The sequence below is a fragment of the Pongo abelii genome, chromosome 18 (assembly GCF_028885655.2).
Source record: "Pongo abelii isolate AG06213 chromosome 18, NHGRI_mPonAbe1-v2.0_pri, whole genome shotgun sequence".
Lineage (NCBI taxonomy): Eukaryota > Metazoa > Chordata > Mammalia > Primates > Hominidae > Pongo > Pongo abelii.
The window spans coordinates 21,714,321-21,742,254 of NC_072003.2; the positions used below are offsets into that span (position 1 = coordinate 21,714,321).

The 27,934-nt window shown below is 45.0% G+C and overlaps 1 protein-coding gene across 5 annotated transcripts in view; it reads left to right on the top strand.

Annotated features, from left to right (window-relative positions):
* The window catches only part of SYT17 (synaptotagmin 17), a 100,956-nt gene extending 81,530 nt beyond the window's left edge, over window positions 1-19,426 (top strand). For 2 of the 5 annotated variants that reach the window (XM_054533144.2, XM_054533146.1), the window contains one exon: window positions 589-1,230. In XM_054533144.2, coding sequence (XP_054389119.1) covers window positions 589-722 — 134 coding nt within the window. In that variant the 3' untranslated portion in view covers window positions 723-1,230. 5 annotated transcript variants of the gene reach the window in all.
* Window positions 19,427-27,934: the final 8,508 nt, after the last annotated feature.

The window sequence follows — 27,934 nt, forward strand, 5'->3', positions numbered from 1 at the left end:
ACTCTGTGTCCAGCCAACTCGAGCCAGGGAGGGTATGGAGTGGAAAGGGACAAGAAGAAGGAACTTTCTTTGGGGAAAGAGCTATATCTTGATTATCTATGGTGGTACTTACACAATCATAGGCAGTGATTAAAATTCATCAAATTAGATACTTCGAATTGGATGGATTTTATTCTGTGTAAATAAGACTTTAATAAGACCGCAGGGATTTTTTTTTTTAATGAAACAAGTGGATGTGGGTTTAATTTGCATTTTCTGATGACTGTTGGTATGGAACATCTTTCCAAGTGCTTTTCATGTGGAAGGTGGAAGGCATTAAAGGCAGGAGAGGGCTCTGAGCAGGATCCAGTGTGCTCATTGGTACAAAGGACCATTGAACCTTTGTTTGGTGTTTTGGGTAGACAAAATATGAAGGTTCCAGACTCTTTGGTTCAGGCCCTGGTTGGTGTTTCTGGCCATGTGTGGTCTGTTATTGGAGTCATCGGGATAACCTGGAGTCACTGGGGGCTCCATACTTTCATCCAGGTGGTCTTGTCTTGCTCACTCCCTTGTCCCCAGCAGATTCACCAAGTCCTTTTTTTGCTCTAGGATCCAACATCCCCATATCAGCCTGCGAACTGAGTAGTCACCCAGCTCATGGTATCAGTCCTTGGATACCCTCACCTGGAAATGAACATTTCCATGGCATAAAGAAGCAAGTAAAGGCAATAAAAGTAGGATGATTGAGTTGTTTGTGTGTCTGGTTGCTTTTATTTTAAAGGCTTTGGTTTAACATTTTATTTAAAAATTTTTTAACATATTGAAAGAATTGTCCCATGAACACTCATATTCCTACCCATCAGATTCTGTAATGAACATTTTGCTGTTTGCCTTATCACACATCTATCCAACTCTCTCTCTCAACTCATATTTTTATCAAGCATTTCAAAGTCAGTTGCTGATGTTAATCCCATTTCAATGTGGGGCAGGCTCTCGGGGTAATTTCAAAAAATGTCTCAAACATGGTTTTGTGTGCGTGTGTGTGTGTGTGTGTGTGTGTGTGTGTGTGTGTGTTTGGTGACAGGGTCTCACTCTATTGCCCAGGCTGGAGACAGGGGAATCTCTTGAACCCAGGAGGCGGAGGTTGCAATGAGCCGAGATCATGCCATTGTACTCCAGCCTGGGCAACAAGAGTGAAACTCCATCTCAAGAAGAAGAAAAAAAAAGAATTAAAAGAGAGTCCAGAGGTGTTAGTCTAGGGCCAGGGTAGACATACTTTTTCTCTTTCTTTTCTTTTCTTAAGAAGCAGGGTCTTGCTCCATTGCCCAGGTTGGAGTGCAGTGAACATTTTGCTGTTTGCTTTATCACACATCTATCCAACTCTCTCAACTCATATTTTTATCATGCATTTCAAAGTCAGTTGCTGATGTTAATCCCATGTCAATGTGGGGCAGGCTCTCGAGGTAATTTCAAAAAGATGTCTCAAACATGGTTTTGTGTGCGTGTGTGTGTGTGTGTGTGTGTGCCATCGTGGCTCACTGCAGCCTCAACCTCCCAGACTCAAGCGATCTTTCCCAAATAGCTGGGACTCCACGGGCACGCCACTACATCCAGCTAATTTTTAATTCTTTTTTGTAAAGGTCTTGCTATTTTCCCAGGGCTGGTCCTGAACTCCTGGGCTCAAGTGATCCTCTTGCCTCAGCCTCCCACAGTGTTGGGATTACAGGCGTGAGCCACCATGCCTGGCCCCATTAGTTCTTTTTTAAGGTGACTTTTTGTTGAAGTCCAACACACATACAGAACGGTGCATCAATTCATGAATTTATACAAAATTAACACTCCCATGTGACTGGTACTCAGATTAAGAACCAGAAACATTCTCAGAAATTCCCTCATAGCCCATGTCAGTTACTTCCCCCTCCCCCAGGGCAGCCACCATCCTGACCTTTCCTGCCATATATTCATTTTGCCTCTTTTTGACCTTTATGTAAATGGGATCACACCCCTTTTTTCATTCAGCATTTTCTTTGTGAAGTTTGTGTCATTGTGTGTAGTTGTCATTTTTCTATTCACATTTTGGGGATAATAGTGTTTCAGAGTGTCACTATACCACAATTTACATATCCATTCTAGTAATAGGGTGATTTTTAAAACATGCTAGAATTTGCCCATCAAAACAAGTGGCATTTCTTTCAGAGCATAATTTGGGATGCCGCATATGCCAAGAGCTGAGGTTAGGAGTTGGAACTCACTCATAAAAGGTCATCAGGACCCGAATTCAAATCCTGCTCTACCACTGGATCACAGGCTGGGTCCCAGGTGGGCCTCCTCCCGTCACTGGGATTTGACACCTTGTCTTGCGCGAGGATTCCAGACACATGCCACATTAACCCACAGTATAGGTTAAGGAATAGACTCTGTTGGGGAATAAGGAAAAGGCCTATAGGACAGGCACTGGCAAGAAAGGAAGAGGCTTGAATTCCCTCTCCGTAACCACCATCCTTTGGAGAGATGCTGCAGGTCTGTGGTGTGCGTCTGAGTTCTAGGGCCAGGACTTTGCGCCCACCATCCCGCCATTTTATAGCACAAGGATGAGCAGGCAGCCTTGTCAGTGGCGCAGGTGGGTTAGCACCAGTGACCAGAGATCTTAGGGCCCATGGGAAATGACAGCTTCCTCTTCCCAGGGGAGGAAGTCCCCAGGGTGGGAGGAAAGCTGGTCCCAGACAGTTCGTGGTCCAGATGTTTCGCCTAAGCTCCCAGAGCCTCTTTTGGACAATTCTGCTCATTGTACTTACACCCTGAGCCTCCATCAATTTCTCAGGAAAATGGGAGCATCTCACAACCTTCTTCCTAGGCTGCTGTGAGGGTGGAATGGGATTGCGCATACACAGGGCCACAGGGCCTCTACATGTGGCCTACTGATCTTTAAGGGATGTTACCGCTATTCAAAACACGTTTGAGCTGAGTGTAGGGGCTCACACCTGTAATCCCAGCACTTTGGGAGGCCGAGGCAGGCAGATCATTTGAGGTCAGGAGTTCGAGAGCAGCCTGGCTAACATGGCAAAACCCCGTCTCTACTAAAAATAGAAAAATTAGCTGGATGTGCTCGCTTGAACCCAGGAGGCAGAAGTTGCAGTGAGCTGAGATCGTGCCACTGCACTCCAGCCTGGGCAACCGAGCAAGACTGTCTCAAAACAAAACAAAACAAAAAAACCATGTTTGAGACATCTTTTTGAAATTACCTCAAGAGCCTGCCCCACATTGAAATAAAACGTAAATGTGGCAGAATTCTTCATCCTTTGAAATGAAACATATATGTTTTTGTTTGTTTGTTTTGAGACAAGGTCTCACTCTGTCACCCAGGCTGGAGTGCAGTGCCGCCACCTTGGCTCACTGCAACCTCTGTCTCCCAGGCTCAAGCAAGTCTCCCACCCCAGCCTCCCAAGTAGCTGGAACTACAGGTGCACACAACCACGCCCAGCTAATTTTCGTGTTTTTAGTAGAAACGGGGTTTCACCATATTGCCCAGGCTGGTCTCGAACTCTTGAGCTCAAGTGATCCACCCGCCTTGGCCTCCCAAAGTGCTGGGATTCCAGGAGTGAGCCACCGTGTGTGGCTGAGACATATAGATAGATAGATAGATAGATAGATAGATTGATAGATAGATATAGATATATAGATAGATAGATTTTTTTTAAATAACTTGAGGTCATGGAAAGCTGAAGCGTTCATCTAGATTAAGCTCAGCAGCACTTTTAAAAAATTAGAAATGAAGCCTCATTCTAAAGAAATGAGGCTGATTTCTTTGAATGTTTTGAAGACGATTCTATTCCTCAACTTAATGTTTGCATGAGGCACTTACCCTAAGCCAGTGAATCTCAAACCCGGCTACACATTAGGATCACTGGGAAAACTTCAAAAAGCTGGGATGGATGTTTGGGTGCCACCTCCAGAGATTGTGTCAACTGGCCAGGAAGATTCCCTCCCCCATCACTGTAGTCTAAAAAGCTCCCTAGGTGGTTATGTGTAGTCCTGCTAAACTCCAGCGTGCATCAGAATCACCCAGAGATTTGTTAAAACAGACTGCTGAGCCCCTGCCCAAGAGTTTCTGATTTGGTATAGCTGAGTGGGCTTGAGAATTCGCATTTCTAATGGGTTTCCAGGTGATGCTGCTACTGCTGGTGTGGAGACCAGACTTTGGGAACCACTGCTTTAGACAGACCAGAGGTCAGCAAACTACAGCCCACTCCCTGATTTTGTAAATAAAGTTTTATTGGAATACAGCCATGTGCATTCATCAACATACTGTTTGTGGCTGCTTTCTGCTAGTGTAGCAAAGTTGAATGCTTCCAATAGAGGCCATAGGTAGCCCTCAAAGCCTAAAATATTTACTCTCTGGCCCTTTATAGAAAAAGTATGTTGGCCTGGTATGGTGGCTCATGCTTGTAAACCCAAGACTTTGGGAGGCTGAGGTGGGAGGACAGCATGAGCTCAGGAGTTCAAGATGAGCCTGGGCAACAAAGTGAGACCCTGAATATAAAAAAAAAAATTAAATAGTTTTTAATTAGCCAGGTGTGGTTGTGTGTGCCTGTAGTCCCAGCTCCTTGGGAGGCTGAGGCAGGCAGGTCCCAGAAAGAAGAGGAGAGCAAGAAGAACTTTAACAACTTAGTCCCGTCCCACAGAGATTGGGAACTCTAGATTGAGCCTGGGAGTTTGAGATTGCAGTGAGCTATGATCATGTCACTGCACTCCAGCCTGGGCAATGGAGCAAGACCCCGCTTCTTAAGAAAAGAAAAGAAAGAGAAAAAGTGTGTCTACCCCGGCCCTAGAGTAACACCTCTGGACTCTCTTTCAATTCCTTTTTTTTTCTTCTTGAGACGGAGTTTCACTCTTGTTGCCCAGGCTGGAGTACAGTGGCGTGATCTTGGCTCAGTGTAACCTCTGCCTCCTGGGTTCAAGAGGTTCTCCTGTCTCAGCCTCCTGAGTAACTAGGATTACAGGCACCCACCACCATGCCTGGCTAATTTTTTGTATTTTTAGTAGAGATGGGGTTTCACCATGTTGACCAGGCTGGTCTCAAACTCCTGACTTCAGGGGATCCACCTGCCTTGGCCTTCCAAAGTGGTGGGATTACAGGGGTGAACCACCGCACCCAGCCCTCTTTCAATTCTTTATTTGTTCTTTCCAGGGAAGAGGTGACTTACGTAATGGAGAACATAATGAGTGTGCATGTAGAGGTCCCAATCTCTGTGGGATGGGACTAAGTTGTTAAAGGTCTTCTTGCTCTCCTCTTCTTTCTGGGACCTGCCTGCCCACCATAGGCACCACCCTCTGCAACTCCCTGAGTGAGCCTGCTGGACAGGCTTCACCTTGCAGGGACAAAGCCTGCACAGTTATGATCAGAGGGTTTTAAATCAAGAAGAGGAAATAGTAGGATCAGGCCCCTTTCTACCACCCAGCTAAGCCACCAGTCAACTCATATTTTGATTCTGCATCTAACCTGACTGCACATGAGATTCACTTGGGGAGCATTTGAAAACCACTGCCACCCAGGCCCCCAACCCCAAACCAATCAACAGAATCTCTTGGGGGTAAAGCTGGGCACTGAGGGGGGAAGATCTGATTTATTATCCCCTAAAGACAAAAATGAAATTGGAAGATCACAACATACCATTCTAATGATATCACCACACTTGCTCAGGTGCTCATGGTGAACCTGGAATTTGATTCCAGACCTTCTGCAGGCCAGGCCTTACCTCATCCCCAAAGCTCATGACATAGATGAAATATTGTAACTAGCTTGTAGACAGTTTGCAGTGTACATTTCATGACATAGATGAAATATTGTAACTAGCTCTGTAGACAGTTTGCAGTGTACATCTTCCCCCAAGCGATGCCAGCATCTCTGAAACAAATGTAGAGAGGACCCTCAGTCAGATGTATACATTTTTGGTTGTTCGTGTCAAAACAAGCACGTTGCTTTATAGTGACACCTTTAGTGTCGCTATAAAGTGTGCTTCCTTCTAGTCAGTGTGATTCACACGTGGATCTGAAAGTGATTCTTCAACCCATATGTCATCTTCACTGCAGGCTCCACACTGAGGCATAAAGAAAGGGGTCCCACAGCCCCAAAGGAATTTTAAAAGAAATTTCAACCTTGACTTTCATCTGTTGAGGAAGGAGAAAGAGATCTCATTCATAAGCCAAAGCAACATTTCTCAGAAGTTTCTCCTCCACTCCCCCGTTTCTCTCCCCTTAAATTCGCTCTAGATTTTTTTCTGTGCTGAGCTCCCAAGCTCTGTCTAGCTCAGTGGAGGTGACTTTCCTCCCACCTGCTCCTGAGTCTCCCAGCTCCTTTACCCTGTGGATCTGCCATAGTCTTTTGAGTCCCAATGGCTTTCCTTTGGTTGGGAGAGGGAGGCTTCGGTTTTAATGAAGGGAACTCCCATCGTCGCTGCTTTTCCCTTAAGGCAGAGGTTTTCTACCTCCACACTTACACTGATATTTGGGGCTGGAATATTCTTCACTGTAGGGCCTGTCCTGTGCATTGTAGGATAGTGAGCAGCATCCCTGAGCTCTACCCTCTAGAGGCCAGCAGCACCCCTCCCTCCGAGACATGACAATAAAAAATGCCTCCAGATTGTGGGGTAAAATTGGCCCCTGTTGAAAACAACTGCATTAAAAAATTCAGGCCGGGCACAGTGGCTCACATCTGTAATCCAACACTTTGGGAGGTTGAGGAGAGTAAGATTGCTTGAAGCCAGGAATCTGAGATCAGCCTGGACAACACAGCGAGACCCTAGTCTAAAAAAAAAAAAATTAATTAGCTGGGCATGGTGAGGTGCCTCTGTAGTCCCAGCTACTCAGGAACCTGAGCCAGGAGGATCACTTGAGCCCAGGAGGTTGAGGCTGCAGTTAGCTATAATCATGCCATGCCACTGCACTCCACTGTACTCTCTTAAAATAAAAATTAAATAATTCGTTCTAAGCCAATATTGCCTGCAGACCAGGACAAAGAGGGCTTCTACCTTGGGCCTCATGCTGTAAATGGGAGGAGGCAAGAAATTTATGGAGTGAGGAGTCCAGGCATCAAGGAGCCTGCATCTTCCTTTCTAGATCATCTCCAAATACTGGGATCCCAGAATTTCCCACCCAAACAGCCCAAGCCTATTTCCAGGGCCTGCTCAAGGCTGGTCTAGGTCAGTTCCCAGGACGATGCATCATGCTGTCAGTATGTGCCCTCTAGGCTCAAGGAAATAATAAAATAGAGGTAATCATAGTACAAACCTCATAGATTTGTTGTGCAGATTAAATTTGTGTACTGAAATCCACAGGACAGGGATGGTATGTGATAAGCACTATAGAACTGTTGGGTACTATCATTGTATTTTTCATATCAACAGTCTTTAATATAGGACATCTTCCTTCCTTATCTGCTGCTTGACTGAACAGGCAGCCGCTCATTCAAAAGTCAGAGCCAATCCTGACCGTGCTGGACCCTAGAGAGATGGCGAGAAGGGCCCCAACATGGCGCCTTTATGAGGATTTTCATGGGACTTTCCAGGGCCATTCTGACTGTTGGCCTTTTCCCTTACATGCGGGTTGAGGTTTTAACCCCTCTTCAAAGACACACACATACACACATGTACCATAGATCTCTATTACCCAAACTGGCCCTTATCACATGAGAGGGTCAAGGGAAGTAGGAAATGGGTGAGACTATTATTATTATTATTATTTTTGAGGCAGGGTCTTACTCTTTCGACCAGGCTGGAGTGCAGTGGCGTGATCATGCCTCACTGCAATCTCAACCTCCCGGGCTCAAGCAGTCCTCCCGCCTCAGCCTCCCAAGTAGCTGGGACTACAGGTGTGCACCAATATGCCCAGCTACTTTTTAAATTTTTTTATGGAGACAGTCTCATTATGTAGCCCAGGCTGGTCTTGAATTCCTGGGCTCAAGCGATCCTCCCACCTTGGCCTCTGAAGTGCTGGGATTACAGGCATACGCCACTGTGCTCGGCCTCTTCTTTTTGAGATAAAGGAAGAAATTAGGCTGGACTTTGAGTTTCAATTTCTACTGTGCCTCGTGCTGGCTGGGTGGCTTTGAGCACTCAACCTCTTAACTTCTCCGAGCCTCAAATTCCCCATCTGCAAAATGGCAATAAAAATAGGGCTGTGATATAGATTTAAGTTTAAAAAAGAAAAACAACAACATATATAAAGTGCTTTTCTCAGTTCCTAGTACACAGACATCAAGATTTGCTGTTACTGATTTTTAATTATTATAATAAAGTTAACTGAATGGTCATTATGACTGTTGGAAGGAAAAACATGAAAAAAAGTTCTGTCCCAGCAGCTGCTGTGAATCACGAAGTGAGCCAGAAAAGCTTGAAAAACATCACCGTTAAGTCATGGATGAAACTTCGTAGAACCAAAGAAATGTCATAGCTAAAAAAGAACTCAAAATCTACATATACCCGCTCATTGTATAAAGGGGGAAACTGAGGCCCAGGGAAGGGATATGATGTACCTTGTTTTGAAAACAAAACAAAACAAAACAAAAAAAACCTGAAAAAGCTTCTAGGTTTCTGAAAGAAGAAAAAAAAGAGAGTGCTCCAGTGAGAAGAGGTTTTGCAAAAGTTGGAAAGAGAATGAGGACCACCTGTGTTGCAGTGTGTCAGCGCTGCCCTGTAGGAAGAAAGAAAAGGGGAAGAAGCAGGCCTGTGTAGACTGCGTTATGTCTGCTCCAACAGTTAAGCTAACTCATAAACAACCTGATGATGAATTGTGGGGACCCCTCGGGGATGAGGAAGTAGGCAGGACTATGAAACAGCCCAGGGTGGTCTTGCTGGCTTTGTGCATTTTTTCTTTTCAGAAATAGGGGGACATCTTAACCCAGCATCAAAGAGGTAGATCGCAGGGTACAGTGATGAGGTTTTGGGGTGCCAGCCATAATCTGGGGGTGTCCCTGCACTGTGCTATCAGACTCAGAGTTGCATACGGGAGCAGTGAGAGCCTAGGGCACAAATGAGAGTCCTTTATTACCTTGTGAACCAAATATGCAAAATGAGAAGCTGTTGAGTCTGCTCCCATCGGTAAAGATGCTTTTTTTTTTTTCTTTTAATTTGCAGTGTTTATTACACCCACATTCTAAGTCATCCAGCTTCCCTTCCAGAACCGTCTGCCTTGGCAAACTAAATTAGCGACCAAAGAATTTAGCTCCTACGGTGAAGAACAAATTCGTTTTCACAGCAAATATCAACAGGTGAAAGCCTCAACTTGTCCCTGACTCATTCAGGGTACTTAGGTTTTGACTGGAGCAGTGAGTGATCTCCTTTCACCCTCTAGAACTCACTCTCCTCAACTGTAAAATGAGCCAGTGAAAGCAACTTCCTTAAAGCACTCCTCAAATGTGGGAGGTGGGGGGCGGGAAGGGTGGCAATTGTGTCCCCAGGGTACATCTGGCAATGTCTAGAGATACTTTTGGCAGTCACAAGGGAGATAGAGGAGGCCAGGCACGGTGGCTCACGCCTGTAACCCCAGCACATCAGGAGGCTGAGGCAGGCGAATCACCTGAGGTCAGGTGTTCGAGGCCAGCCTGGCCAACATGGTGAAACCGCGTCTCTACTAAAAAATACAAAAATTAGCCAGGCATGGTGGTGCATACCTGTAGTCCCAGCTACTCAGGAGGCTGAGGGAGAAGAATCACAACCCGGGAGGCGGAGGTTGCAGTGAGCTGAGATCACACCACTGCACTCCAGCCTGGGCGACAGGGCAAGACTCCGTCTCAAAAATAAAATAAAATAAAATAAAATAACAGAAACAGGGGAGATGGAGGAATTGCTACTGATATTTAGTGTGAGATGATAGGTGCTACCAAACGTTTTAGAGTGCCTAGGACAGCACCGCAAAACACAGAATGATCTGGCCCATAATGTCAGCAGTATCAAGGGTAAGAAACTCTCCTCTGGAGGCTGGATGTGATGATTAAATGAGTCAATCCACTGACGTGCTTAGCCCTGGCCCTAATACACAGTAGGTGCTTAATAAACTGATCTTTATCCCGGGCTCCCTCAAAGCCTGACTTTTGAGCCCTGGTGGGTGCCTCCCACCACACTTTCGTTTCCTCGTTGTATTTCCCCAACTTGAATTGCTGTGATACGGTGGAAATAGATATGTTGATAACTCTACAGGTAAGTTGGGTCTCAAATTCCTAAAAGTGGAATAGGCAGGGTGTGTCCATGCATTGTCTGAAGAAGGGAACTGGACTTCCGGGTACTTGCCTGTCCCCAGAGGGTAGCCTTAGGGTGCTGGAGATTCAGCGAAATCGGAAGAGAAAACATTAGAGCAAGGTACTGTGCAAGGTGTCACTCTATAGTCATTGGAGGAGGAGAACTAAAAGCATTTTGTGAGAGTAAAGTTTCCACTTACTGATCCCTTTCCCCGTAAGCTTTAAACAAGGCTTAACATTTTTTAACTGTGTTTGATACCAAAATTCCCATACTTCTTTTGATCCATTCAGCAGAACATTCTAATGGATTCATGATCATAATTATAAAAATAAATGATCACACTGTGAATAGCCCCCAGCCCTGTGAAGGAGGAAAATGTTATTTGCCTCTTCACCAAATGGTTCCATTCTATTGTAGTTTTTTGAGTTCTTCTATCTGTCTGGTACTCACAATCCACTATATTAAGTTACTCCAGATGGGAAAACCAGATGACTGAGTTTATTTGAATTATGTCTAAATCCATGAGCATTAAATAGGTTCTTAGAGAAAGCCCTCTTCATGGATTTTGTACATAGACTTGTGACATCAATTCTGAGTGTTTTGATGGGTTTTTTTTTTTTTTTTTTCTTGCCACACTACAGATTGTACAGGTTGTTGAGAAATTGCTTCCAGATGACTAGGGTACACTTATAGTGTGTACATTTTGTAAACCAAAAAGTATCTGAGACAAGTTGCAATCAGTTTAGGAGTTTGTTTTCCAAGGTTACGGACCTGTGCATGAAACAGCCTCAGGAGGTCCTGAGGACATGCACCCAAGGTGGTCAGGCTACAACTTGGTTTTATACATTTTAGGGAGACATAAGACATCAATCCATACATGTAAGAGGTACATTGGTTCAGTCCAGAAAGATGGGACAGCTGGAAACAGAGACTGGGGAGTGTGTGGGGTGACTTCCAGGTCTTAGGTGGATTCAAAGACCGGCAATTGGTTATTATCTAAAGACCTGAAATCAATGTCTAAATTACAATAAAGGTTTGTGGACACCAAGATTTTATCATGCAGATAAAGCCTCTAGGTAGCAGGCTTCAGAGAGAATAGATGGTAAATGTTTCTTACCAGACTTAAAGAGTCTCTTCTGGCTGGGTGCAATGGCTCACACCTGTAATCCCGGCACTTTGAGAGGCCAAGGCGGGAAGATCACTTGAGCTCAGGAGTTAGAGACCAGCCTGAGCAACATGGTGAAACCCCATCTCTACAGAAAATACCAAAAAAAAAAAAAAGCCAGGCATAGTGGTGTGCACCTGTGGTCCCAGCTAGTTGGGAAGCTGAGGTAGAAGGATCACTTGAGCCTGGGAGGCAGAGGTTGCAGTGACCTGAGATCATGCCACTGCAACTGGGTAACAGAGTGAGACTTTGTCTCAAAAAAAAAAAAAAAAAAAAAAAGGAAAAAAAAAAAAGAATTAGTTCTATCAGTCTTAAGATCTGTCTTGATGTTAATGGTGGCATGTCTGACTTCCCCTTCCCATCACAGCCTGAACTAGCTTTTCAGGTCACCTTTGGAATGCCCTTGACCAAGAGAAGGGGCCCATTCAGATGGTTAGGGGGCTTAGAATTGTATTTTTGGCTTACAATATCCAGAAATATATTAGTGACTACATTTAAAAGAGTCCCCCATAACCATCAGTAGAAATATTTGGTGGAGGTACTTTACAACAAAATTTTTAGTTATGGATGTTTCTAAAGAGAAGGAATTTAGGAATGTGGTTATAAGGAATTGGCTTCATTCACAGGTTATTCAAATACTGAAAATTTTATCACCAATTAGCTATGTGACTTGGTTTCCTTACCTATAACATGGAGAGGGCTGGGGTATCTGACCCACTGTCCCTAAGCCCCTTTTTGGATTCTACATGTCTAGTCTTTAAAAAAAAAATTTGTAGAAAGAGGGTCTTGCTGTGTTGCCCAAGCTGGTCTCGAACTCCTGGGCTCAAGAGATCCTCCCACCTTGGCCTCCCCAGGTGCTGGGATTATAGGTGTGAGCCACTGCACCTGGCCCCTGACATAGTTTTAATTCTCTATTTTCTCCAACACACTTAGAATTTACAGTGATGGCAATCTTGATATTCTCCCAGGCAACTTTTCTAATAGAAGTCATTAGTTATCTTCAGCTTCACTTTGTTATAATTTGCATTTAAAATTTTTTTAAGACTGTTAAGATTGCCACAACTTTACCAAGTGATTTACAAGTTCCAGTGCCTGCTAATTAACTCAGATGGCCATGGCAGGAACTGCCTCCCATCAGAAAGGCTGAATCACTCAAGCGCTCCCACCTTTCAAGGGCCAAGTGATTCACCAGCCAAGTTACTTTACAAATTGGGATGAGGAGCGTAGACTATTAGACTTCCTTTTAGTTTTCATCCTTTCTGGTGGTTTAGATGTGGATTCTCTAACGGTGACTTATTTTTCCTTTGTTTTCTTTCCAAAATAATATGTACTTGCTGTAAGAAGTTCAAACTGTACATACTTACGTAATACAGAAAGTGGACATTTTCCTGTTTCCCCCTTCCCAGACAGAGCCACTCTGAACGGTGTGGTGCACATCCATATTGTTTTCTTTACGTATATTAACATTCTTTTTAACAAAAAGATTGTGCTTACATATACTGTTTTGTAATGTGCTTTTTTCTCCTAGCAATATGTGTTGGAGATTTTTCCATTTCATATAGATAAGTCTGTCTCATTTTTAATGGCAACATGGATTTCCGTGGCATTATTATCTCAGAAGTTATTAAATTCGTTTCCTCCAGTCTTATTCTAGGTACCTCCCAAAGACGAACTTAGTGACTTGAGCTCAAGCAGGCTACTAGGAGGTGACCTCAGGAAGCTTGAATAAGGGAATGGCAAATGAGACAGGAAAAGGAGGAAAACAAATCAAGGATGTTTGGCGAGTGGATATCTGCAGCATAGGGGGTCTTCAAAATCACCCTCAGGTCCAGTGATTCACCACAGAACTTGGAAAAACTGTTATTCTTATGGTTACAGTTTATTACAGAAAAAGCATACAGACCAAAATCAGCAAAGTGAAAGATTGCTGCTATGGTCTGAATGTTTTGTTCCCCCAAAATTCTTATGTTGAATCCTAATCCCCATGTGGGAGGTGATTAGACCCTGAAGGCTCTGTCCTCATGAATGGGGTTGGTGCCCTTATAAGAGAAACCCAAGAGAACTGCCTTGCTGCTTCCATTGCATGAGAAGGCACCACCTATGAAGGACAGCAAGCTCTCATCAGACACCGAATCTGCTGGTACCTTGATCTTGGACTTCCTAGCTTCTGGAATCATTAGGAAATAAATTCCTGTTGTTTATAAGCCTCCCTGTTTATGGTAATTTGTTATAGCAGCCCAGCAAACTAAGAAAGGGGAAAGAGTCCTCTTTGTCATAGGAAAGAGTCCAAGAGAGACCAGATGTAAGCTTCCGGTTGTTCTCCTCAACTGAGGTTATATGAGCAGTGCCTAATTCTCCTTGCAAGGATGTGCGACAACACACTCAGGGTATTGCCACCCAAGGAGGCTCACCTGAGCCTTGGTGTCCAGCATAGTTAGAGGAGGTCGGTCGTATAGTCATGTCTGACCATCTGGGTAGCTGAGCCTAGTCTCCAGCTCCTGCAGAGGTCAAGCTAATGTTGAGTGGCCCAAGGTCCTCACCATAAATCACAGTTAGCACAGACAAGCTGGCATGGCTCAGGCAGGAAGCTGCAGGTGCTTGAGGCAGGACACTATCTATAGAAACCATGAGTAGCCTCCAAGGTTGGCTGAGGGGTAGGCAGGGTACCAACAGCCCCAGCTATACTCCCTTAGGGACAGTCTTGCCATTTCCAGTTTTTCATTCTTATAAACAATGCCCTGGTGCAGGGGTCAGCAAACTTTTCTATAAGGAGCCAGATAATCTTTTTTTTTTTTCGTATTCCCTTTTGGCAATTTGTTTAATTGAGATAAAATTCACATAACTTAAAACTCACCCTTTTGGTGTATATGATTCAGTGCTTTTTAGTATATTTTCAAGGTTGTGCAACCAACACCACTATCTAATTCCAGAACATTTTTATCACCCCCAAAAAGAGCTCTATGACAATTAGCTATCACTCCCCATTCCCTCTTTCCTCTATCCTTGATAACCACTAATGGTAATTTCTGTCTCTAAAGACCTGCCTATTCTGGACATTTCATATAAATGGATCATAATGTATGACCTTAAAAACTTGGTACATAGGCCAACCATGGTGGCTTATGCCTATAATCTCAGCATTTTGGAAGGCCAAGGTGGGTGGATCACCTGAGGTCAGGAGTTCAAGACCAGCCTGCCCAACATGGCAAAACCCTGTCTCTACTAAAAATACAAAAATTAGCCAGGCATGGTGGTGGGCACCTGTAATACCAGCTACTTGGGAGTCTGAGGCAGGAGAATCACTTGAGCCCAGGAGGCGGAGGTTGCAGTGAGCCGAGATTGCACCACTGCATCCCAGCCTGGGTGACAAGAGTGAAATTACAACTCAAAAAAAAAAAAAAAAAAGAAAAAAAAAACTTGGACATCAGTGTTTACAGTAGCATTATCCATAATAATAGTCAAACGGTGGAAACAACCCAAATGTCCATCATCTGATGAACAGATAAGCAAAACATGGCATATCCATACAATGGAATGTTAGCTGGCCATAAAAAGTAACACTACAACATGGATGAACCAGACAGATAGCAGATATGTGAGGCTTTGAGAGCCACATGGCCTCCAAATTATTTAGCTGCTGTGGTCTGAATAGTTGTTCCCCACCCTGCCAAATTTATATGTTGAATTCCTAACCCACAAAGTGATGGCATTAGGAGGTGGGACCTTTGGGTTGGAGCCCTCATAATTGGGATTAGTGCCCTTATAAAAGATGCTCCAGAGAACTAGCCTGTCCCTTCCACCATGTGGGGACTCAGTGAGAAGATACCACCTATGAGGAAGCAGCTTCTCACCAGACACCGAATTTGCCAGTGTCTTGATCTTGAACTTCCCAGCCTCCAGAACTGTGAGCAATAAGTTTTTGTTGTTTATAAGCCACCCAGTTTATGGCATTTTGTTACAGCAGCCCGAATGGACTGAGACATCAACTCTGCCCTTTTTGCACAAAAGCAGCATTATGTAAACAAATGGGTTTGACTGTGTTCCAATAAAACTTTATTTACAAAAACAGGTAGTAGTCCACATTTGACTGGGAGGCTCTAGTTTGCCCATTCCTGCTATATAAAATATCCTTGTATGTGTATTTTTGTCCATTTGTGCAGAAAATTCTATGAGATCAATTCCTAGAAGTGAAATTGCTGAGTCATGAGTTATGACATATTTATTTTGAACAGATGCTGTGAACCACCCCAAAATTTGCTTTTCCACCAGTGGCACATGAGAGTACTTGAGACTGAGATTTCCTCCCCCCCCCCCCTTTTTTTTTTTTTTTTGAGACAAGCAAGGTCACTTTGCTACCCAGGCTAGAGCCAGTGCAGTGGCACCATCACTGCAGCCTTGACTTCCCTGGACTCAGGTGATCCTCCTACCTCAGCCTCCTGAGTAGCTGGGACTACAGGCACACACCGCCATGTCTGGCTGATTTTTTGTATTTTTTAGTAAAGGCGGGGTTTCTCCATGTTGCCCAGACTAGTCTCAGACTCCTGGCCTGAAGTGATCCACCCGCCTCAGCCTCCCAAAGTGCTGGGATTACAGATGTGAGCCACCATGTCCGGTCAGAATTTCCTTTCTTAAATCCCTTTCACAGAGAAGTAGAACCCATACCCATTTAGAAGGGGAGTTTCTGCATTGTCATTCTTGAGCTTTGGAGAGAAAGAAAAAGATAGAACATTTTTCCCCCAAAGAAGAAAACTAAATGGGGCCTGAAGTGGTCTCATAATAGTATCTTATTTTAGATTTGAGGCTCACAGGGAAGGGGACTCTGGTAACTTCTCCTCATTTGGTGAGATCAAACCTTACACTGCCCACTAAGTGTCATTCCTAAAAGCCTTGAGTGTTAACTGTTCAATTATTTTTTTCAAATGCAGAGAGCTCCTTAGCAATTTCATTTATAAAGCAAAGCTTCCATTCCTATTATTTCTCTTTGTAAGTAATTTGCATGTAAATGAGGTCCACGTATACATACTGAGCATGTTACCAAATGTACAAAAAATATACATGGTCCAATTTTTCTCCACAGAGCTGACAGGTACCCATCCCTCTTGATGAAGATGACATTATTTCACGTAGCCTAGTTTTCCTTAAGTCTTTTTGGCTTTTGGACGATGGATGGAGTTTTTGTTTTTATTTTTCCATTTTTCTTTTTCTCCCTCATTTTCATCATTTGGAATTCGTGGTGTGAAACCCACAGGGGAGAACAGAGGCTCGTTAGCATTCAAGCTCTGTTTTTGGCTGCATATTTTAGTCGGTTTATATGATATTCAGCATCCCTCCTGGGATCTAGCCCGCCTTTGCTCGGCTCACGCTGGGTGAATCTGTGATATTTCCCATTCTGTAGCCCTTCATTTATAACACAGGCATAGCCTGCTTTCCCATTAGTGAGATGGCATGCCTGGACTACCCACACACAGATCAAGAATTAGGCGGAACTTGGCCGGGAAGATAAATCAAGTTAACCATCTCATTAGGCTTGAAAGACACAAATGAAGCTGAAGTTGGGATTAACAGAGAAGCCTTTCAAAGAGACATGCAGCACAACAAGGAGTGGAAGAAATTGCCATAGCCATTACTCTCAGCAAACTTTCACCATTTGATGGAACAGAGGAGACATGAAGTCTCTTTTATAAAAGGTCAACAGACAGAAATTTAGGATCGAAATAGCAGTATAACATTTGTTGAGCTCTTACCACTTGCTTGGCACTGTGTGCTGAGAGCTTTACACACATTATTTCATAGAAATTGCACATTGACCTATGAGAGAAGCACTATTAAAATTCCTGTTTAACTAATAAAGAAACTGAGGCTCAGAGAGGTTACTTTGCCTGCCTCAGAGTCCCAGAGCTTGGTCAAATGATAGAGCCAGGATTCACCCCCAGGATATTTGGTCCCATGGCCCATGGCTTAACCTAGTGGTTCCCATTTGGAATGCATTGGCCTCCCCAGGGGACATTTGGCCCTGTCCGAAGACATTTTGGGTTGTCACAGCTGTAGAGAGAGCTGCTACCAGCTTCTAGTAGGTAGGTACCGGGGATGCTGCTAAACATCCTACAAAGCACAGGACAGTTACGGGAAAGGATTATCCCGCCCATAATGTCAACAGTTCCATGATTGAGAAACCCTTGTTTAATTGCTCAACTGCACTACATTGACAGGCTCACTGTTCCACTAGAACTATCCACTTACAGAGCTCTATATGCAGTGTGGTGATGCAGTGGGACATACGTTTAAGGCTGCATACTGCAGGTGGTGCAGCTATCTGGCAGAAGGAACAGCCAGTGCCAAGGCTGAGAGGTAAGAATCTGGCTGGCATGGGATGGCAGGAAACCAGGTGCAGCTGTTGCAGAGACTGACAGGAGGATGAGATGAGGGAGATGGAGTTCTCACCAAGAAAAGGAAAAAGACAACGTGTCCTAAACGATGACACCCATGTTTGCAGTTGACAAATGTGTAGACTAATGGCCTCTGTCTTCTCCCTGCCTTCCTGTTCTGTTCCCCTCCTTCCTCTTGCCTCCCTCCTGCCCTCGACCCTCTGGCTCCCTAGTTTTCGGCCACAACATGAAGAGCAGCAACGACTTCATCGGGAGGATCGTCATTGGCCAGTACTCTTCAGGCCCCTCTGAGTCCAACCACTGGAGGCGCATGCTCAACACGCACCGCACAGCTGTGGAGCAGTGGCATAGCCTGAGGTCACGAGCTGAGTGTGACCGCGTGTCTCCTGCCTCCCTGGAGGTGACCTGAGGGCTGCAGGGAAGGCAGCTTTCATTTGTTTTTTTGAAAAAAAAAGACGGAAAAAAATGTGTCACATACTATTACATCCACACCTGCATACACACTTGCAACATGTCTACACACGTCCACACACACAGACACACAGACACCCCAAATCCTCTCAGAACTGAGAGGAAGCTGGCTATTGATCACAAAACGGCTGCCCTCAGTGAGTGAGGCCTAGGAACTTTCCGGAAGCCCCATCCATAGATCACAAGCTCAGTGGGCTCTGCCGTGGGACTTATTGGCAGTGCCTGCTCTTGTCAATACTCCTGCCCCAAAATGCACTTTCAACCCTCAGGCCAGAGAAAGGACCTCCCAAAGGGTGCCAACCTCCATCAAGACTAAATTTACCAAGAGTTTGGCCAGTGTGTGGGAGACTTGACCACCCCCAACTTCCAAAACACACACCCACTGGGTAACTTCTGAACAGGCTGCTGTTCCCTGGGGTTCTTCAAACCTGATACCTTTCTCCAAAGGTGTAAGTATCTTTGTCTTCTCCTTAGTAAATGTGATAACTAGATTATGGACCATTTGGAGAAACCAAATGGCAACCAAAACTATTCCAGTGTCAGAAGCCTCTCCTGGCTTAACGGAATTGTCCTTGTGTTAGCTCATCCCAGGGAACTCCCTGTGGGTATATATGTGTATGTCCTCGTGCATGTGCCCTCACAGGCGAACACGTGTGTACCTATGTGTCCTCTTGGAGAGCATGGCGATGGGCCAGGACCTCAGCCCTGAGCACTGCCTTCTGTCTGCCTCTCCTGTCCAGTGAGAGTCCAACCAGTGTCCTCCTGTCTGCCAGAGATCCCACTTTGGGTAACAGTAGTGTGTGTGTGTGTGTGTGTGTGTGTGTGTGTTTGTGTAAAGTAAATAGGATATGATAGAGCAAAAGTAACATTTCTTGACCGAATCATGGTGATTGTGACCCACGAAAGACATACAAAGACCTGATACATGGATTAAAATGGCCATCACACCCCATCCATGATGATCTTCTTCCTTAATCATACTCTGAGGATCTTTCTGTGTTTGTCTGTGAACCAATGTCATATCTCTCATGCTAAGGAATTAGTGTAGTTAGAATAGATCTCTCTCTCTCTCTTTCTCTCTCTCCCTTTCCTCTCTCTCTGTTGGATGCTTCTGTATCTTTTTCCACAGCATAATGTCTGGTGTGATGGGGAGCTATTTATTGAAATTAAAGATTATTTATTTGTGCCATGCATTCGAGTTATCTCTTTCTTCATGAACACAGGACATAGAAGTTGGGAGGGCATTGCAGCTAGTACTGCTGTGTAACAAACCATACTGAACAAGTCAAAACAATGATTTTTTTTTTTTTTTTGAGACAAAGTCTCACTCTGTTGTCCAGGCTGGAGTGCAGTGGTGCAGTCTCTGCTCACTGAAACCTCTGCCTCCTGCATTCAAGCAATTCTCCTGCCTCAGCCTCCCGAGTGGCTGGGATTACAGGTGTGCACCACCATGCCTGGCTAATTTTTGTATTTTTAGTAGAGACAGGGTTTCACCATGTTGGCCAGGCTGGAATTGAACTCCTGGCCTCAAGTGATCTGCCTGCCTCAGCCTCCCAAAGTGCTGGAATTACAGGCATGAGCCACTGCACCCCGCCTCAAAACAATGATATTTATTATACTGATAGATTTTGGGGGTCAAGAATGTTGAGTATTTGCAATATGTCTGTCTGACTTGAGCAGTGTACTAATGCCAATTATTCCGGTTTTGCTCTTCTCTATAAAACTTTTCACTTCCTCAGGGCAAGATTCACAGCTTATTTAGCTTTTTATTGGCCAAACCCTGCTAAGGGCATGACCCAGGTAACTGCTCCATGGGCTAAAATGGCTTCATGCCTCAGGCTACATTGGGTATTGCAGAGAGAACCTCATGGTGTCTCCCATTCTGGAGTGGAAGTGTTGTGGAGGTCAAGGGGGAGAAACAGGAAGGCTGGGTTAGGTTGATGTATTCATCCATTTTGCATTGCTGTAAAGGAGTACCTGAGACTGGGTAACTCATAAAGAGGTTTATTTGGCTCATGGTTCTGCAGGCTATACAGGAAGCATAGTGCTGGCATCTGTGTGGCTTCTGTTGAGGCCTCAGGAAGCTTACAATCATGGTAGAGGGGAAAGGGTGAACAGGCGTGTCACATGGCAAGAGAGGAAGTGAGAGAGAAAGAGAAGCAGGTGCCAGGCTCATTTAAACAACCAGCTCTAATAGAGTGAGAACTCACTCATCACCAAGCCGTTCATGAGGGATCTACCCCCATTACCCAAATGCCTCCCACCAGGCCCCACCTCCGACATTGGAGATCACATTTCAATATGAGATTTGGAGGGGAAACAACATCCAAATGCTATCAGTTAAGTTCTCAGAAAAGAAAAGGAGAAGTGTTTTCCTTCTCTATGAAATGGCTTCATTACTGTGGTTTACAGTAGAAGATAAAAGCATAAAAGAACAAACAAAATGAGTGAAGACAGGTACATAATAAGCATTTAGAACTAGAGGTGGAGTCATTGGTGATGACGCACGCCCAAGGGCTTTGGGCCCAAGAAACCATAGTTCAAATCCCAGGCCCACCACTCCTTAACTGTGTACTGGGGCACAAACCACATAAGTCTTCTGAGCCTCAATTTCCTCGTTGTCTCAGGGTGCTTCAAAAACAGACCTTGACATGAGGACTTGGGTGCAGACAACCCCAGAAAGCATAAGTGAAGCATAAGGGAAGTGAGAAAAGCAAAAGTCTTCATGAATTAGTACTGTGAGCTCAGTCATACTGAGGACCCCTGTAGAGAAACACTAAAGAATTATCATTATGCAGAAGCTGGAGTATTTAATTACTGACCCTTGTCTCTCCTCATGGCTTGAGGGCTGCCCTGAAAGCATTAAATGTTTGGGACTTCAGAATTGTCCAGCGTGGTCTGTATAAGCTCCCATAACACCAGAGAAATCTCTGGGCAGAGGAAGAGGCACATGTGCTTGATGAGGTCAGCTGTGTATGTGCACAACACAGCTCCCTACAGCCACAGGGGAGCCAGGTGGACTGAGGGATATGAGGCAGGGCATCCCCAGCATTTGCCACCTTCATTAGTAATAACAAGAGGGCTGACTAGCACCACACGAGGTGCCAAACATCACATTTAAGCCTCATGCAGCAACCTTCAGAGGTGTAGAAGAGATGTTAATCTCCTTTTACAAATGGGAGGCCAAGTTTTGTTTGTTTGTTTGTTTGTTTGTTTTTTGAGGCAAGGCCTTGCTCCGTCTGGTTGGAGTGCAGTGGTGGGATCACGGCTCACAGCACTGGGCTCAAGCAATCCTCCCACCTCAGCCCCCCAAGTAGCTGGGATCATAGGCCTGGCTAACTTCTTGATTTTTTGTAGCAAAGAGCTCTCATTATATTGTACAGGCTGGCCTTGAATTGCTGAGCTCAAGTGATCCTTCTGCCTTGGCCTCCGGTAAGTGCTGAAATTACAGGCATGAGCCACTGTGCCCAGCTGGAAGTCAAGATTTAGTAAGTCCAAATGTCCAACAATGATAGACTGGATTAAGAAAATGTGGCATATATACACCGTGGAATACTATGCAACCGTAAAAAATGATGAGTTCATGTCCTTTGTAGGGACGTGGATGAAATTGGAAATCATCATCCTCAGTAAACTATCGCAAGGACAAAAAACCAAACACCGCATGTTCTCACTCATAGATGGGAATTGAACAATGAGAACACATGGACACATGAAGGGGAACATCACACTCTGGGGACTGTTGTGGGGTGGGGGGAGGGGGGAGGGATAGCATTAGGAGATATACCTAATGCTAAATGACGAGTTAATGGGTGCAGCACACCAGCATGGCACATGTATACATACGTAACTAACCTGCACATTGTGCACATGTACCCTAAAACTTAAAGTATAATAATAATTTAAAAAAAATAAGTTTAAGTGTCAAGTAACTGCAATAGAGATAAAAAGCCAGCCCGGGCCCAGCTGCCTACCCTGTTATGGGTTGGTGATTTGCTGGAGTCCTAACCTCAGAATGTGGCCTTATTTGGAGAGAGGGTCTTTAAAAGGTGATCAGGTTGAAGTGAGGTCATGAGGTGAGCCCTCATCTGATATGACTGGAGTCCTTACAAGAAGAGGAAATTTGGCCAGGCGCGATGGCTCATGCCTGTAATCCCAGCACTTTGGGAGGCTGAGGCAGGAAGATCATTTGAGGTCAGGAGTTTGAGACCAGCCTGGCCAACATGGTGAAACCCCGCCTTTACTAAAAATACAAAAAATTAGCCAGGCATGGTGGCACATGCTAGTAATCCCAGCTACTTGGGAGGCTGAGGCAGGAGAATCACTTGAACCCAGGAGGCAAAGGTTGCAGTGAGCTGAGATCGTGACAGCCTGGGCAACAGAGTGAGACTCCGTCTCAAAAAAAGAAAGAAAAAAGAAGAGGAAATTTGAATGCAGAGACAGACACAGAGGAAGAAGATATGAAGAGACAGGGAGAAGAAAGCCATCTACAAGCCAAGGAGAGAGGACTGGAACAAATCTTCCCTCTCTGCCCTCCGAAGGAACCGACCCTGTTGACACCTCAATCTCAGACTTCCAGCCTCCAGAACTGTGAGATGATGAATTTCTGTTGTTTAAGCCCCAGTCTATGGCACTTTATTAAGGCAGCCCTAGTAAACTAAGTCAGAGCCAGTGTAGCTAAACACTCCGCTGGGCTGTGTCATCTAAAAATAGGGTGACAATTCTTTTTTTTTTTTTTTTCTTATTTTGAGACAAGATCTCACTATGTTACCCAATCTGGTCTCGAACTCCTGGGCTCAATCGATCCTCCTGCCTCAGCTCCCCAAGTAGCTGGAACTACAGGCACACATCACCATGTCCGGAAATAGGGTGACAGTTGTTACCCCTTAGGGTTGATTAGCTGGGAAAATGCCTGCAGAGAGTTTGTTTATTTAGTTGTGTTGTTGTTTTGTTGTTGTTGTTGTTGTTTTGCCTGCAAAGTTTTACCATAACCCTTGGCACACCGCGTGATGGTGATGATTGCTGGCACACATCAGGCAGTGTTTGCTGGATGATCAGAGGTAACAGTGGTTGACAGATCAGAGCCTTTCATCTTTCCAGGAATAGAGCTCGTCAGGAGACAAGAGCGGTGTGTTGAAAGGTGAAGGAAGGACTGAGTTTCTGTAGAAACCTGCGCCCAAGGTGCCCTGTTGTGGGCATCCTCCTCCTCTTCAGGTAGGAGGTGGGAAAAGAGATACACAGGCCACTTAAACACCCTCTTTGGAATGGGAACTTGAGTTCAAAGGAAAAAAGCTGGGTTGGGGATTTTTAAACCCACTTCTACTTTCCCAGGACCCTCCAAGAGTCCGCTCATCTTCCTGGGTGAAGCAACATCCCCCTTTCCCTCCTTGGCAGTGACTCAGAGCTCACGGCTGACTCCAGGGCACCCCAGGATTCCAGCCCACACCTTGGACTTGGCAGAAGCTAATGACCCCTGCCCAGCTCTGCTCACATAGGATGGGTCCCAGGGCGCTGGGAATAGCTATTTCCTGGGTACTGATATTTCAGTCCCAGAAAGCTGGGAATCACTGCAAGGAAATTCCTTTCCTTTCCTTTCTGGGTGGACTGTCATCCACTGGCAGTGGGATATCTGCCCTTTTTATGATCAAAAATACCATTTAAAAATAATTCTGGGATGATTTGTAGGTAAAAACTGAAAACTTAGGCCTAGAAAAAAGACTGGATGGCAATGCCCTACAGGTTGGCAGCAGCGGTCCTTGGGGTCGTTATTTTGCTACCTAACTGTATTAGTCAGGGCTCTTGGAGAGACAGTACCAGTGGGAAATATGGAAGGGGATTTAATTAGGGGGGATTGACTCACATGATCACAGAGGCAGAGAAATCTCAGGATAGGCCAACTGCAAGCTGGAGAGCTGGAGAACTGGGAGCATGGCTCAAAGCTGGGAGTGTGGCTCAGTCCAAGTCCAAAGCCTCATAAGCAGGGAAGCCAACAGTGCAGCCCCCAATTAGATCCAAGAGGCCCCTGAAGGATGCTGGTGCAAGTCCTGGAGTCCAAAAACCGAAGAACCTGGATTCTGATGTCCCTTTAAAGGCAAAAAGAGGGAAAGTGTCCCACTCTGGAAAGGAGAGAGAGATCAGAAAGGGCCAATCCCCCTTCTGCCCTTTTGTTCCAGCCAGACCACCAGCCAATTGGATGGCATCCACCACACTGAAGGTGTCTCCTTCTCTCAGCCCACTGACTCACACATCAATCTTCTCTGTAAACGACCCCCCCAAGACATACCCAGAAACAATGCTTCCCCAGCTGTCTAGGAATCCTCAATCCAGTCAAGATGACACCTAAAATTAACCATCATAAGCCTACCCCTTGTCATTGTGGTACTTCTGCATGTCTTCTTAAACCATACTTAATTTCCAAATAAAGACAATTACAAGTTCATAATTACACCTAACATGATACAGCTATCCAAAGTACAACCAAAAATGTACGAATCCCACCCCCGGAAGAGGAGGTAAAGTTCTTAAGTGATGTTTACTCTTCTCCTAATATTCCATAACTGAAATACTAGGATGTAAAATTAACAATGCTTAAATGCTGATGTAAAGTTGATAAATCTAGCTGGGTGTGGTGGCTCACGCCTGTGATCCCAGCACTTTGGGAGGCTGAGGTGGACTGATCACTTGAGGCCAGGAGTTTGAGACCAGCCCGGCCAACATAGCGAAGCCCTGTCTCTACTAAAAAATGCAAAAATTAGCCAGGCATGGTGGCGCATCCCTGTAGTCCCAGCTACTCGGGAGGCTGAGGCAGGAGAATTGCTTGAACCCGGGAGGTGGAGGTTGCAATGAGCCGAGATGGTGCCATTGTGCTCCAGTCTGGGCAACAGAGCGAGACTCTGTCTCAAAAATAAACAAAAATAAAGTTGATAAATCTTATGTTACATGATAAAAGAATAAGGCAGAAGAGAAAACTAAGATGTATGCTTAATATATGTATATATATGCACAAGGGATTGAGAGATGCCCTGTATATATAATGGTTTCTTAACCAAGTAGGGAGGAAAGGCTCATATAATTATAATCCTCATTTCTGTAACTGGTGCAGGTCATAATTGATGTTCATAACTACCTTCTACTACCCATTCTGTATTCCCTTTGCTTTCAGCAAACACCTCAGCTGGTCATGATTTTTTCGTTTTTGTTTTTGTTTTGTTTTTATAGAGACAGGGTCTCCCTCTGTTGCCCAGGCTGGTCTTGAACTCCTGGACTCAAGCAATCCTTCCACCTCGGCCTCCCAAAATGCTGGGTTATAGGTGTGAGCCACTGCACTCAGCCTGCTCATGGTTTTCAATGGAGCATGGTGACCCAAACTTTCATTTCTGAAGGGTCTGGGCCATTCATAGTTCTGCCTAGATTGGGTTATTGTAGTTTCCCATTGTCCTTGATTCCAAGGCATTAACAAGACACTCTATGGGATCTCCTGTGTTCCAGACATATTTTTCCTTTTCTCCATTGTAGAGTAGTATCCAGTTTCCCCTTGGTAGTCCAATCAGTCACCCTACCCAACACCATAACTCCCTTCTTAGCTTGTAGACTCAGAGGCATGAGCAGCCCAAAGTGGCCAGGTGGCAGTCTTAACTTTCAGGTCAATAGAATCACCATTGTGTCTCCTGGTAGAAGCATTCTTCCCTCTGGAACTAAGATCTCTAGGGCAGCAGAACATAATGTCGTGGAACAGGAAGCAAAACAAAAAAAAAAATTGCTAGTGGGTCACTAGGAGTAATAGTGAGTTGAGCTACTCCTAGGCTCACTCCTTGATTCCTGGACCCGTGAATACTAGCTACCAGAGGAACAACACCATATCTGATTCAGTACCTTCTGGAGAACCTTGCCCCACCCCTATAAAGTATTGTTAACTAGCTGGCTGTGATTTCAAAAGACCATTCCACTGTTCCGTCAAACCAGCTGCTTCAGGATGGTAGAGAAGATGGTAAGATCAGTGAATTCCATGAGCATGAGCCCACTGCCACACTTCTTTGGGTGTAAAGTGAGTTCCTTGGTCAGAAGCAATGTTGTGTGGAATACCATGATGGTGGACACAGCATTCTGTAAGTCCATGTGTGCTAGTTTTGTCAGAAGCATTGCATGGAGGGAAGGCAAATCCATATTCAGAGTCAGTGTCTATTCCAGTAAGGACAAAATGCTGCCTCTTCCATGATGGAAGTGGTCCAATGTAGTCAAACTGCCACCAGGTAGTCAGCTGATCACCCCAAGGAATGGTGCCATATTGGGTTCTCAGTGCTGGGTTCTGCTGCTGGCTGATTGAGGACTCAGCAGTGGCCACTGTAGCCAGGTCAGCCTTGGTGAGTGGAAGTCCATGTTGCTGAATCCATGCATAAACTCCATCCCTGCCACCATGGCCACTTTGTTCATGAGCCCATTGGGCAATGATGGGGTGGCTGGGGAAAGAGGCTGCCTGGTATTCACAGAACAGGTCATCCTATTGACGTGATTATTAAAACACCCCTCTGCTGAGGCCACCTTTTGGTAAGTATTCACCTGGGACACAAATACTCTCACATTTTTTGCCCACTCGGAGAGGTCTATTCACATACCTCATTCCCAAATTTCTTTGTTACCAATTTTCCAATCATGTGGCACATGATTGGGCACCAGGTGCACTGCCCAAGGTTGTGCCAATTGAGAAGATGTCCCTTCACCATTATCCATCAGAAATGTCCCAGAAACTGACTGTACTGCTGCAGCTGTCCACTTCTGGGTGATGCCTGCATATTATGCAGAAACATCTGTAAACCAACCCCAACCTTCTCTTTTCTTGTCATCTGATCATAGGGTACTCCCCATGAGCCCAAAGGTGCAGGCTGGGAGAGAGAAGATAGTGTAGCAGGAGTGGGGAGCATGGGCATCTGGTCCACTTCTTCTTGTAATGTACTTGTGCCTTCAGGACCTGCTAAGGCCTGATCACATACATAACACTTCCATTTGATGAGGGAGTGCTGCTGTGCATGTCCAACTTTATGGCTTGGTGGATCAGATAACACCTAATTCATGATGGGCAGCTCAAGTGGCATGAGAGCTTGGTGACCCATAGTCAAGTGTTCAGTTTCTACTAAGGCCAAGTATCAGGCCAAGAGCCGTCTTTCAACAGGAGAGGAGTTATCTGTGGATGATGCAGGGCCTTGCTCCAAACTCCAAACAGCATCCCCATCTGCCACTGACACCTTAGGCACCACTAGATCTGCTGGATCATAAGACCCAAGTGGCAGAGCAGCTTTAACAGGAGTCTGGACCTGTTACCAGGCCTTCTCCTGTTTTGAGCCCCACTAAGAACCAACAGCTTTTTGGGTCACTCAGTGAATGGGCAAAGTAACACAGCCAAATGAGGACTGTGTTGCCTTCAAAATCCAAATAGGCCCACAAGGCATCATGCCTATTTCTTGGTTGTAGAAAAGGCCAAATGCAACAACTTATCCTTCACCTTACAAGGAGTATCTCAACAGGCCCCTCACCACAGGATTCCTAGAAATTTCACTGATGTAGAAGGTTCCTGAATTTTAGTTGAATTTATATTCCACCCACTGTCATACAAATATCTTACCAATAAATTCAGAGTGGTCAGTACTTCTCACTATGTCCAATCAGCATAATGTCATCAATGTAATGGACCAACGTGATACTTTGTA